General features: G+C 42.9%; 1 protein-coding gene across 1 annotated transcript in view; it reads left to right on the top strand.

Annotated features, from left to right (window-relative positions):
• Positions 1-106: 106 nt before the first annotated feature.
• Positions 107-12,136, top strand: part of aqr (aquarius intron-binding spliceosomal factor) — a 46,236-nt gene continuing 34,206 nt past the window's right edge. Inside the window, exons 1-15 of the mRNA XM_076748814.1 lie at positions 107-213; positions 688-792; positions 987-1,043; positions 1,539-1,579; positions 1,711-1,746; positions 1,845-1,965; positions 2,129-2,269; positions 3,144-3,212; positions 3,379-3,479; positions 3,605-3,681; positions 4,634-4,698; positions 6,895-7,011; positions 7,119-7,232; positions 7,485-7,588; positions 10,368-10,470. Coding sequence (XP_076604929.1) covers positions 709-792; positions 987-1,043; positions 1,539-1,579; positions 1,711-1,746; positions 1,845-1,965; positions 2,129-2,269; positions 3,144-3,212; positions 3,379-3,479; positions 3,605-3,681; positions 4,634-4,698; positions 6,895-7,011; positions 7,119-7,232; positions 7,485-7,588; positions 10,368-10,470 — 1,230 coding nt within the window. The 5' untranslated portion in view covers positions 107-213; positions 688-708. The remainder of the gene's footprint in view (positions 214-687; positions 793-986; positions 1,044-1,538; positions 1,580-1,710; positions 1,747-1,844; positions 1,966-2,128; positions 2,270-3,143; positions 3,213-3,378; positions 3,480-3,604; positions 3,682-4,633; positions 4,699-6,894; positions 7,012-7,118; positions 7,233-7,484; positions 7,589-10,367; positions 10,471-12,136) is intronic.

Raw genomic sequence — 12,136 nt, 5'->3', positions numbered from 1 at the left:
TTTTATACTTTGGGTAAAACTTCTTTTCGTACTTCTTGATAAATAGGAAGTCTTTCGCAGTAGGAACCGTAAACATACGTTTGTTCTCGGGAACGATTTCAGGGACGTACCCATTCAGGAAGTCAGTCGCATACAGCGCGTTTTGGTTGTGTACATGCGTAAGTAACCGTCCAACCAGCGGTGGTTGCACTAATGGTGAAATACATTTTAAAGGTATGTGAGTTTACTTAATTTGCGACGGCTTTGGACTAACAGTAACTTTACCATCAGGAATTATATCTGAGTCAGCTTCTAACTGTTAAGTGCTGCTAATTAGCTTAGCCAATCACCTGATATAGTGAAACAGCTAACGTTAACTCGTACTAATGTTAACATGTACTTAATGGCACAGTGTAAATAAAAACTCGTTGAATGAACTTGTAACACTGATATGACGATTGCCAAAGTATCGGGCAGGCATTTGGGTAGTTATAACGTTCAGAATTGCTCCCAATTCATCAGTTGACCTAACCTGCTGAAGTTTTTAGCCTAGCTAGCTAACTTTCTCAGCGCTGTTCACGCGTAGAGTAGCCTCATGTTTTTCAGGCATGAACTCGGTACAAATAGCTGAATTTAAACCCTGTTTGCGTTAATGAGATGCGACGATTGCTTTCATTCAGTGTCTTATTTTCGCTCTTTTTCTGACAGTCATCAGCGTAGCTTCTTGAGATGGCCACCACGGAGAAAGAAACCCCCGCTAAAAAGGCTGCAGCGCCTTCTGTGTCTCAGATCAACGCAGAATATGTCACACAGGTAATCAATATACATGTACGGTTTGTTGCACTGCACATGTGGTCCAGCATTGTGTGTTGAAATACGTTTTCCCTTCCCTTTGAGTGTCTCACCAATACACCACCCAGTAATGCAACATCTCCACCAGCTTCTGTGTTGCTTAATGAACTTTTGTATGTGCCATCTTTACGACTGTTTCTTATTTCTTGTTTCAGTTGGCAAATAAATATTGGGCTCCTCATGCAAAGAATAAACTACCCTTTGACCCAAAGGTGAGTTACATGCATTGCTGCATCGTGGAGGTGTCGATTGAAAGAACATGAATCCCCAACTTTTTTGACAATCGAATAATCGTTTGTCATTTTTCAAGCAGAAATGTAAAACATTTGCCCCAACTTCTTAATTGTAAGGATTTGCTGCTTTTCATGAACGTATTTCACAAGTTTTTGCCATTTAATAGACTAAACAGTTGATTCATTGTGAAAATAATCAACAGATTAATCAGTAATATAAATAAATATTAGTTGCAGCCCTACTGTCAGTATTTCTAATTTTTGTTGTTGTTGCAAACGCACATTCAGTACATCTGTGTTTTTCACAGTGGTAGTTGTTTAGTTTGATGCAACAAAAGGGTAAAGAGGTTTTGAGTGTTGCTTTCACTAATCACTGAACTCCCCCTAAATGCAAACACACATCATGTTTTTATTGGTGCCCTCTGTGTTCACCTTAACCCCTCAGAATTTTAACAGTCTTTGCTGTTTGTTTAGGTGATGGAAGATATTTATGAAAAAGAGATTCTCAAGTCCAAGTAAGTAAATGTATAAATGCATAGCACATGTGAGTTAAGCTGCCTTGTCTGTTAATCTAATGAACACATTTTCTAGAGATGTATTTTATTTTTTATCTTGATATTTTATCTTCTTTCCTGTATGTTTTCAGATTTGCCATCAGAAAAATTATGCTGCTTGAGTTCAGGTGGGATATTTCACCTTATTCCCTCTTTTAAGTATTAATGAGTAAAAAGTGGTGGTGCAGCTTGTTTAATATTCATACATTATTGTCTCATCTTTCAGTCAGTATCTTGAGAACTACCTGTGGGTGAACTACACTGCCGAGGTGTCCAGCAATGCGTACCTCATGTCAATTTGTTGCATCGTCAATGAGAAATTCAGAGAGAATGTCCCAGCTTGGGAGGTAAGAAATGTGGAACCTCGTCAAAGACTAAATGTCATTGTGAGCCCAGCTTTTGAGTCGTATTTATCCAAGATACTTTCAGACTGTACTTTCATCATCTCTGCTTTTACCAATCAAACTGGTGGCCTTCTGTGACACCGTTGTATCGTCTGACATGTATCAGGTGTTCAAGAAGGAGCCCGGCCATTTCCCGTTCTTCTTCAAATGTGTGATGGAAGCTGTTTTGGCCGGCGATGAAGCAGGCCTCACTCTGAAGGAACAGACCGTGCTGCTGGTCTTCCTGGACCACTGTTTCAACAGTCTGGTGCGTACCACTACACTGATATCCATATGCCACTTTTGGGATGTAATGAGTGTTATGCTGCTGCATGCAGGGTCAGTGAGGATGTTCAGTTTGATGTCAGTGCCCACATTACTGGAAGTAATCATCTTGTATTTTGATGACAATATTTACAAGATTTAAAGTCAGATGATTTCTCTAGTTAACAGATTTATGTCAAAAGTTCTGTATTGCATTTCGCTGAGCTAACAAATACAGTTAAATATGAGAACACTGTGATTACTCAGGTCACTGTGGTATCTCCATTTGCTGTTCAGGGACAGATAACAACAGTTTGTTCATCCCGATCGACACATCAACACATTTTTAATGCAACGATCCCTCAAATGTGGTTCTCAAACACTCGTGACAAAGACCTGTAATGGAGGCAGGATATTTAACAGTTTCAAAATAAACTTTTATTGTCCAAAACGACGCCAGGGCACTGAAACAGTAAACATAACTGAGAATTTAATCAAGTTTTAAGTATTGCAGTTATTTGTAACATCCACTGGGTGGCAGTAATAGACTGGGCAGTACAGCTTGGGTCAGCTCCCACCTATCTGTATCCTCCACAGCCGCATAAACCACAGGGAAGCACTGCAGATGTCTCACTTTAAAAATCTGCTGTGATAGTCCTGCTGCACTTTGATTGTATCCTATAAAGGCCTCTAAATATTTCAGTTGCAGACTTTTATTATGGGCTGATGTGTAATAAAAATCTGTCATAGTACAATTTGACAACTCTCTCTCTCTCTCTCTCTCTCTCTCTCTCTCTCTCTCTCTCTCTCTCTCTCTCTCTCTTTCTTTCTTTCTCTCTCTCTCTCTCTCTCCCTCCCTCTCTCTCTCTCTCTCTCAGGAGGTAGATTTGATCAGAGAGCAGGTGCAGCAGCTCATCTCTCTGCCTATGTGGATGTGCCTCCTACCAGTAAGACGTCCCCCTATTACCCTAATTGAGTTTTTCTGGAGGTTATTGGCACACACCAATGATGACGTTGTTTGATAATTTCGTAGGAAAGAATTGCGCCCTTGCTGTGACACTAATCCTGAGGTGAAATTGGCTGTTGACTGATTTGTTTCTGTCACGCTTGCAGTCCAGACTCCAACACGAGCTGAAGAAAGTTCCAAAGCTGCAGAAGTTTTGGAATCTAATCAAGAAGAAATTTGAGAAGATGGATGCTGACGCAGCTGAGCAGTAATGTTATTTTCTTTGCTTGCGTGCTCAGATCTGTACAGACGAGGAAATGATATTTTGTGTCCTCTGAGCTTCTAAGCTTTTTTTTTTTTTTTGTTGATTTATTTTCTTTGTGTCTTCCCCAGGGCAAAAAAAGAGAGGACGTTCCTCTCAGCTCTCATTAAAAAGTTTCTTGGAGTTCTGATGTCAATTCCTCCATCAGGTAAACAAGAAAACATACACTTATTTCCCCTGGGATCTCATAGTGGTGGTGTGTACACCTGCTGCCACATGGAATTCCCTCACCAAGAAGAATGCTCATTAGATATTGGTCATATTTCAGTAAAAAAAAAAAAAAGGTGCATCCCTGGTGTAGATTTCTACCTTCAAGTATTGAGTAAAATTAATCATCTGAATGACTCTCCCTGTGACTTTGGCCCCAAAGCAGGTCTTTGCATGTGCTCTCTCTGCTTTTCTCAGCATGATTAATGTGCTTCAGCTTTTCTGGAGCTTGCACAGTGTCAGTGGGCACATCTCTTCAGTCCAGGGCCATGTTACCAGTGTGAAACACAATATTACCCCATCTCATGACTGTTTCAGTCGCACTATTGCCTCCTTTCTTTCTGAGCCGTGCAGCCGCTGAAGGAGCATGTGCTCCAGCTGCCACACAGCCACCGGCGCTGACTACTATGTTGTAATGCAGACCGACACAGAGGCCCCCCACCTGAATGCTAAAAACAGAACATGTGTATTTGTGTGTTTAGGTAGAATTCAAAGCTGACAGAGTAGATTACAGTCTAAAGCCCAGCAGGATCCACATCACTCTAATGCTTGCTGCATGCCTCAACTTTAAGTGTGCGCACACACATACACACCAACATGCTTAATGAGGGCTGAGGTCCCAGCATGCTACAGTGCTGGCGACGCAGTATCACATAGTGAGGCTCACACACTCAGCATGGCACCTCGGTGTTGTCTATATGCGTTTGCTGTCCTCATATCCTTAGTGATACGTGCACAACCTCCTATTCACTGCTACATCTCGTTCCCTGTCTTTTTTCTTTTGGCCTTGTATGTTCATGTCTGCTTGTCTGTCAGATTGCGTTTGTCATTGACAACACGCAGTCTCTCATCTGAAGTGAAGCGCTAACTTCCATGATTTTCCTTTTCCGTAGCTCCTGTCTCCATGGACAGAGTACATTACTGCGAAAGATTCATTGAACTCATGATTGATTTGGAGGTAAGACACACCATTTGCCATTTTCGCTCCCTGGATTGGATTGCTTTGTTTAAAGTTTACAGTGCAAGATGATGCACTCAGTCATAACACAGACTAGGTGGACCCTCATTTCCACTGTGTATGCACATTAGAAGAGCATAGGGCTACAGTATATTTGCTTAATCATGGTGTCCTGATAGACTTCTGTTTCTGAAGGGCTCTTTTGCCTTTTGTTCTTCACATTTGTAGTTAACTCAGGTCGACAGACAGTGGATAGATGTTGAGTCTCAGCTCCACCCAGTGTGTCTCTGTCATTGTCTGCAGAGCTGTGCACTATTTGAAACAGTGGTCTTTGATTAGAGTAGAAGAAAGATTATATTCAGCTTGATGGTTTTTGACATCTAGTATAAGGTGTACAGTAAAGTGCAGAGTCTGCTGCACATAAGGCTTGTGACCAGAGACACATTCCCCTTTCCCATGCTAGGAATAGCCTGTTTGCTTTGTATTATTATTCATCTTTTAAAATGAACAGCATCCTGTTGAGAATTAATTTTGAAATATCTCACCTTCAGTTCTTAATTTATCAGCTGTGTGCTATTACCTGCACATTTTAGATAAATGATTTGTAGGTGAAATACACAGTACCAGAGGGCATATCAGAGCAGTTTACAAAAACACGAGCCAACAATCCAACACTCTGGATGAAAATCAGATCGTACTATTTGTCTCGTCTAGTTGCTGCTGAGCCTTGCTAATGAGCTGCTCGAATGTGGGAACGATCCTCTTGTGTGTTGAGATCGACAATGTCTGTTTAACCCACGTCACTGTCTTCAAAGGGTGTCTCCTACAGAGAGCTATAGTCTTCATCTCTGCAGTTGTCGTGCAGTGGAATATGTTTTTACAGTCACCTCAGTTACAGAGTAAGACTTTTTCAGGGCAAAGAAACAACTCATAAAGATGAGGAACCTTTATGAACTCTCAGTATATGGGTTCATTTAAAAGACTTCATTTAAGAAGATAGAATTTGATACCTTTTCAGGGAGGCAGCCTTGCTATTGCTGTTGTCTCCCTGTAGTGAAGACACAATGTCACATAAGATTGTTGCTCTCGCTGCCTGTGCACATCTCCTGTTACTAGCCAGCGAACTCAATAGATTTCATCTGGCTGCCTGCTGACAGGCTGGCCTTGCTGTTCCTGGCAGCGGCTAGTGGCCGGCCAGCTGACGGTCTCTCGGGACGTCTTCTGTCCTTCGGTGCTATCCTCTTACAAAGCCTCAGTTGCTTGAAATCCATACTTCCCCTCTCTGATGACGACCTGAAAATGAATGCAGGGAAAAAAGATCCCCGTTTTCAGGCCTGTTTCATGCCGTCTGTCAGGACTGTGTTGAGATCAAAGATGGCTGTTGGATATAAAGGTATCTATCCTCAGTGATAAGGTATCACTTGCTGCACCTGCCACCTTTGAAGAGCAGTTTTCTATGAATAAAATAGCAGAGGTTTCATTTTGTTGGTGTTTTGCAGTTTCGTATCCATTTCATATTAAATCTCAACAAAACAGTTTTTTCAAACTTTGTAATGTGATAGATCGAGCTCCTTTTTGCCGTCACTCTCCCACTCAGACTGTCAGATCATCAACATGCTCAGTATCTCTTTCTTACATTCCCACCAAAGCCGCTCTGTTATCTGACTTTGACAGGTTTCCTCTCCTCTTGCCTTCATGTCATGTTTGTGTGCCACAAAAAAGCAAATAAATAATGACTATAGAAGTAGCTGAGCTAGTTTTTTTTTCCCCGTCTTCTTTGCATCGCAGGTTTCCTTATTGTTCGGCACTCTGTCATATGTTTCAAAATAGCCTCAAGACAAGAAAAGACCATGGATCAATAAGATGCATGGATAATCATGGTCCAGATGCTGGGAAATGTGACTGTTGAGTCAATCGATTATTGTGACCTCTGAGGGGTGTCTGTTCATACAATACCTAATTCATTTTTTCTGTGACAGAGAGGCGTCAGACTCAGTGTGTGTGGCTATTTTTTTCCTGCAAATCTACCATATTGGTCTTATCTGTCTTGAGTTGTTTTGGTCCACTCAAACAGAATTTCTCTCTACATGTTTTTTTTAACCAAATGTGTTCCAGTTACATACAGTTGTTGTGAGAAAGTCAGGTATTTTAGCCACAACTGTAAGCATGTAGTGACATGGTGTCCTGTGTGTCCAGGCCCTGCTGCCCACCAGGCGTTGGTTCAACACTGTGTTGGATGACTCTCACTTGGTGGTCAGGTGTCACCTGTCCAGCCTCACCCAGAGAGAGAAGGAGGGACACCTCTTCTGCCAGGTACGACACACATGTGGAAATCATTGTATGCATGAACACTGAGCTCCAGATCTCCTCTGCTGCTGTTTTGATTGGTAGGAGTAACTTGTGTTGTCTCACCTGTGTAGCTGCTGGACATGCTGAAGTTCTACACAGGTTTTGAGATCAATGACCAGACGGGAAACGCTCTGATAGAGAAAGAGATGACCACTCTGCACTACGACAGGATCACCTCCCTGCAGGTGAGTGCTATTCATAAAGAGGGACAGGCAGACATGCAGTGGCAGATCTCAGCAGCGTGTGATGTGGTGGGAAAGCAACATGAATACAAAAATGATGCCACCAACTGTCCAATCTGATTGTCATAGCTGTGATAATAAATCTAAGGATCTTCCCTTAGTCGTATATGCAATGATGAGGTCTATGTTTTCACAGCGAAGGTGTGAATTTGAACATTGGTCTGAGTGTTTTGTTCTGTGCTTTCTGTTTTGCAGAGGGCAGCTTTTGCTCATTTCCCGGAGTTGCAAGACTTTGCTCTGTCCACCGTAGCAGCGGTCGACACTCGAGAGTCCTTGACCAAACACTTTGGGCATCTCAGGTAATTCAAAACATCCGGAATGAATCACGAACAACGCAGCTTGTCAGTGCACAGATGGAGGGATGAGGTGGGAGGGTATGCATGGTTGGACAGGGAACTGTTAATACCAAAGTCCTGTAGCACCAGAGTGTTATTTTAGCTGACAGAACTGATTCCTGATGTGTAAATGTGCTGCATATCTACCTGCTGGTGGCTCACCCCGTTTGAGTACTTACTGTATTTACTTTATGTCCTTATGAAAACATACCATAATTTATCAAAGTGCTGTCAGTGGCAAACAGTCACATAGGCACAAATACAGATCAGCCATTTTTATTGAGGTTCTTCTGCTCAAACATACAAGACCCCAATTAGAGCACAGGAACACATGCAGACTGCCTATCTTAGCCCTGTGCTGCAGCGTAGCATCAACGCCACCGTTGCTGCCTGACTTCCCTGCTAAATGGCAGCTAGTGAGCCCTTGAACAGGCAGCTGGTACCAGCCAGAGAGCGCGGCACGCCTCATTAATTTAATCGATTTGCAGTGGCTTGAGAATAAACTCTTTGAACAGCTGTGTTTGTCAGATCATATTAGCTTGCCAAAGAGCCAAAAAGCACCCTCGCTTTGATGAACTGGCCTGTGTGTGGTTTTTTTTTTTAACTTGCCCACATGCGTGAAGGGGAGTGAAAAGACAATGATTTCTTGGTAATTTGTAATTACTTCAGGGTTTCTAACCTTTGATATCTTTATAACATGCAAATGTTTTACTCTTTAAACCATCATGTTTTTCTATACGACAGACTCATAACAAGTAACTGATGACTTATTTGTTTATACAGTATGTGATGTCTTTATTTGTCACGATTGCTCTGGGGTGCCGTGTTGGAACAACACAAATTTGCTCTTTGCAGTCAATATTTGTCTATCCGTCACCTCTTTTTAACTTCTGTAGGGGATTAGAAATGCTTAAACCCCACACTGAGTTTCTTTGAGTCAGGCAGAGGGTTATGAGCCGAGCTGAGCTGAATCAGGTAAAGACTTAGCTGAACCATTTCATGTATTTCTAGAAGCTCTGCTCCTTTTCCCAGAATTAGGGTTTTGAATATAGCAGGAACCGCATTGTTCCCTGCTCCACAACTGTCACCAAAGCAGCTCCTGGGTAACTCCAAATATGCCGATCAGATTTAACGAGGCACTTTTCATCCAAACGACTCACGCTAATGCCAGTTTATTCCAGCTGCACTACCCACGGGCTAAGCTCCCAGTCACCCGCCGCTCTGAATTTATCCGCTAAGTCCCCCAAACACACAAACGCAGCATTATTGCCCAGCCTGCCCACACATGTACACACCCATTCTCTCGCACACACTCGCACACACTTCTTTCAGTTACATAAAACGTGTTGAGTGTCATTTCAGGCCAGAAAAATTGACTACAAGATCAAAGAGTATGCCTCACTTTGAAATGCTCGCAAAAATTGAAGAGTCATGACTACTGGAAATGTCAGAATAATTGGTGTAATTAGGTCTGTGGATTAGCTCTTCAGCTTGGGCCTGTCATTGGAAAGGGTGTTTAGATTTTATTGATTCCACTTCTCATTGAATGCTGGTTGAATACATAAAAGCCGTTTGTTGTAGTTTTTTGCTTTTCTTTTTGTTCAATTGAAAAAAAAAATCTTGATGATGTTGCCTCATGTTGTGGTTGTGTGTACTCAAGCCTGCTGAATGACAGCGCCCTTAACTGACCAGCTGATGTCTTCGGCAGTTCGCTCGTTGCCCAAGTGATGAAATGATGTGTCAGCTTAATAAAGTTGTGTGTGTAAAGGCCCAAAATCTGAACAAGGGTCAGCCTTCATGCTGTAGAGTAAACTTACTGCAGACCACTCTCTGTTATGTCCCCCATCCTTACCTTACCCTGCCAGTAGCTCAGCTGTCAGTCATGACCTGGTCCAGTCATCTCCATTACTCATAGTGACTTGTTGTGCTGCTGTTATTTTGTTGCTAAGGGAAGGAATGTCCACATGACCTATGCCAGGTCATCCACTGGGCCATCAGACTGCAGAATTGGCAGAATTGCCACCCCACTGCCCAAGCGTGGCATCACAAGTAGCAGAATATATGCACATACACGGATACAGTCGCTCAGTGCCACGTGTGGCTGTCAAGAGCTGTCACAGTGTGTCCAGGCCATGTCCTTCGTTGTGTACCAGGCCCTGCCTGTGTCACCGTGTGTCAGCCTGATTAAAACAGGTCTGTATGCAGAGAGCCACGCCTCGGCTTTCCGAGACGGAGATGAGCTTTGATTTTCATAATCCTGTCGCATCAGTGCGCCCCGGCCCCTTAACACACACATGCTGACAGAGCAGGGGTGCAGTGTCAGAGCAAACAGAGGTATTGCTTTGTGCTGCATTGCTAACAAGCACAAAGCATTTGATAAGGTGGTGTATCTTCACGCATATGGTGGTGTCGCCGTTTGAAAAGTCTTTCTCAGATGTGAGGTTATGTGTCAAAAAGAGGTCAGACCTACACATGATTTTTTTTTTGTTATATATGTACATATGATACCCCAAAGTAATGATATAGAGTCAGAATGATTTTTTTTCTTATCATTGTAATATGACATTAGATTGTCCCTGTTATAATCTTAATCTTCACAAAATTACCAAATCATTGTCTTTGGACAGCAGTGAGTTAGCTTATTGTCATCCTGCTCTGGATAAGAGTGTCGACTAAATCTGTTATTTGCAAATGCAAATTTTCCTGCTGACTAACTGCTTGTTTATCTCATCTTTCTCCGCAGTCCCAATGTGCTCCACCAGGTGGCCTCGTATCTGTGTCTGCTGCCAGAGCTGCCTGAAGGGCAAGACACCACCTATGAGAAGGAGTTTCTCCTTGAGCTGCTGGTGAGTGCGGTCTTAGCTTTGATGAAATTGTCCATGTGGGCATTTGAGTTTTAAATGTCTGCGGCAGAAACCTGTTGTTTGGGGTTGCGGCCGTTGCATTTAGAATTATCAAGCAAATACCGCGTTCAGTCCAAGGAAGGTTGAATCAAGGGCAGCTGGAGTTGGTTGAAGAAACTTGAAAAGGTTTTGCCTCTCATCCAAGGGGCCTCCTCAGTTCAGGTATTTACCTCCTTTGGGGGGTCATAACCATGGGTGTCAGATGTGGCTGGCCGTGTGACTTAAGGTTGTGACATGAGGCCAACTGTGAGGAGTTGTTAACTTTCCTGGGAAGGGATGAAAGGACAGCATTGTTCAAGCCTCATGGATGAGAGGCAAAACGTCCAGCTGCTCATGATTCAGCCCTCCTTGGATAACCATGACCCAGATGACTGAGAGTGTTCACAGACACCCTGTTAAGCGTAGATAAGATATAGATAATAGACGATAAAGAATAACCATCTGGTTCAGTGTAATCTTGGATGGAAATGCACACAGGTACCAGTGACACGTGGCCTGTGAGCTGCTCAGTATGATGCTGTTGCTTTTCTATACATCAGATATTAAAACGTGTGTCCCAGATAGCATTTAATGCTTCAGGCATTTGAATTAATTAGATGGAAATTGTTTAGTTGTACGAGGGAATGAAGTAATTCTTCATGTGCTTGTCAACCGGCAGCATTAAAGAGGCATAAGTGGTGTTTGTGCACCTCTACAGACCGTGCTGGTGAGCGGTTATTTTCCAGAACAATAACTGGCCAGTCAGCGCGAAGGCATAATAGGTTTTGTGTTTCTCATTTTAAAGTCATTAATTTAAGCTCTTGACCTTGGAATACATATTGTATCCTCTCTCCACTGCCCGTCCCTGTTGAATTTGCCTTCTAATCCAATTACTGCTTTATGTGAGCATTTGTGTGGCATGGGGTGAAGTGAAGGCAGTGCTGATGAGATAGAGACTTTTTTTTTTTTTTTTTGAAGTAGTCTGATTGTGCTCTCTCTGGTTCCCCTTCCCGTGCTCTCCCAATTTTCATTTTTAAAACCCCTCTAGGAAACCGCTGGACCCTTGTCCCACTAGTCTCCCCCATACACATACATGCAAGTGCTGCAGACCTCTTCATCAAAGTGGGTGTTTCAAGGCTGTCCGGCAGTTATTCATAATTACCCACTCAGACCCTCCCCAGGTCCTCTCCGAGAAGCGATGGAGAAGAGCTGTTTCATAATTATCTGATTAGATTGTAGCAGGAGACAATGTCAGGGGACTCATTTGTGTGCGCCTTAGGTTGCCCCCAACAACCAACATCTCTGACCGTGTCGGTTTAATAGGGAAGGGGCCACAGGACTAGAACTCTGCCACGCACTAGCAAAACAATCATAGTTGCTGCAGAGGACATACTCATGAATATGCTCAGGGAGCAGGAACCATTCTGTAGGTTGCACCGCTGCTACACCCGTGCCATGCAGCTGTTTACGTCCTCTGGTGGAGCAGATGAGCTGGTTTGTATTCTAAAGCAGATATCGCTCCCCTTGACATAGCAAATAATTTGTTTTTCTCTAGAAGAGTAAAAATACAATAGCAAAGTGATTGTGTATGCAAAGCCTCAGTGGGACAGATGGTGGGTTCAAAGATTTG

Source organism: Chaetodon auriga, chromosome 14 (assembly GCF_051107435.1).
Source record: "Chaetodon auriga isolate fChaAug3 chromosome 14, fChaAug3.hap1, whole genome shotgun sequence".
Classification (NCBI taxonomy): Eukaryota; Metazoa; Chordata; class Actinopteri; order Chaetodontiformes; family Chaetodontidae; genus Chaetodon; species Chaetodon auriga.
Note: the sequence above shows the minus strand (reverse complement) of the source record. Positions and strands in the feature narration are given on the sequence as shown.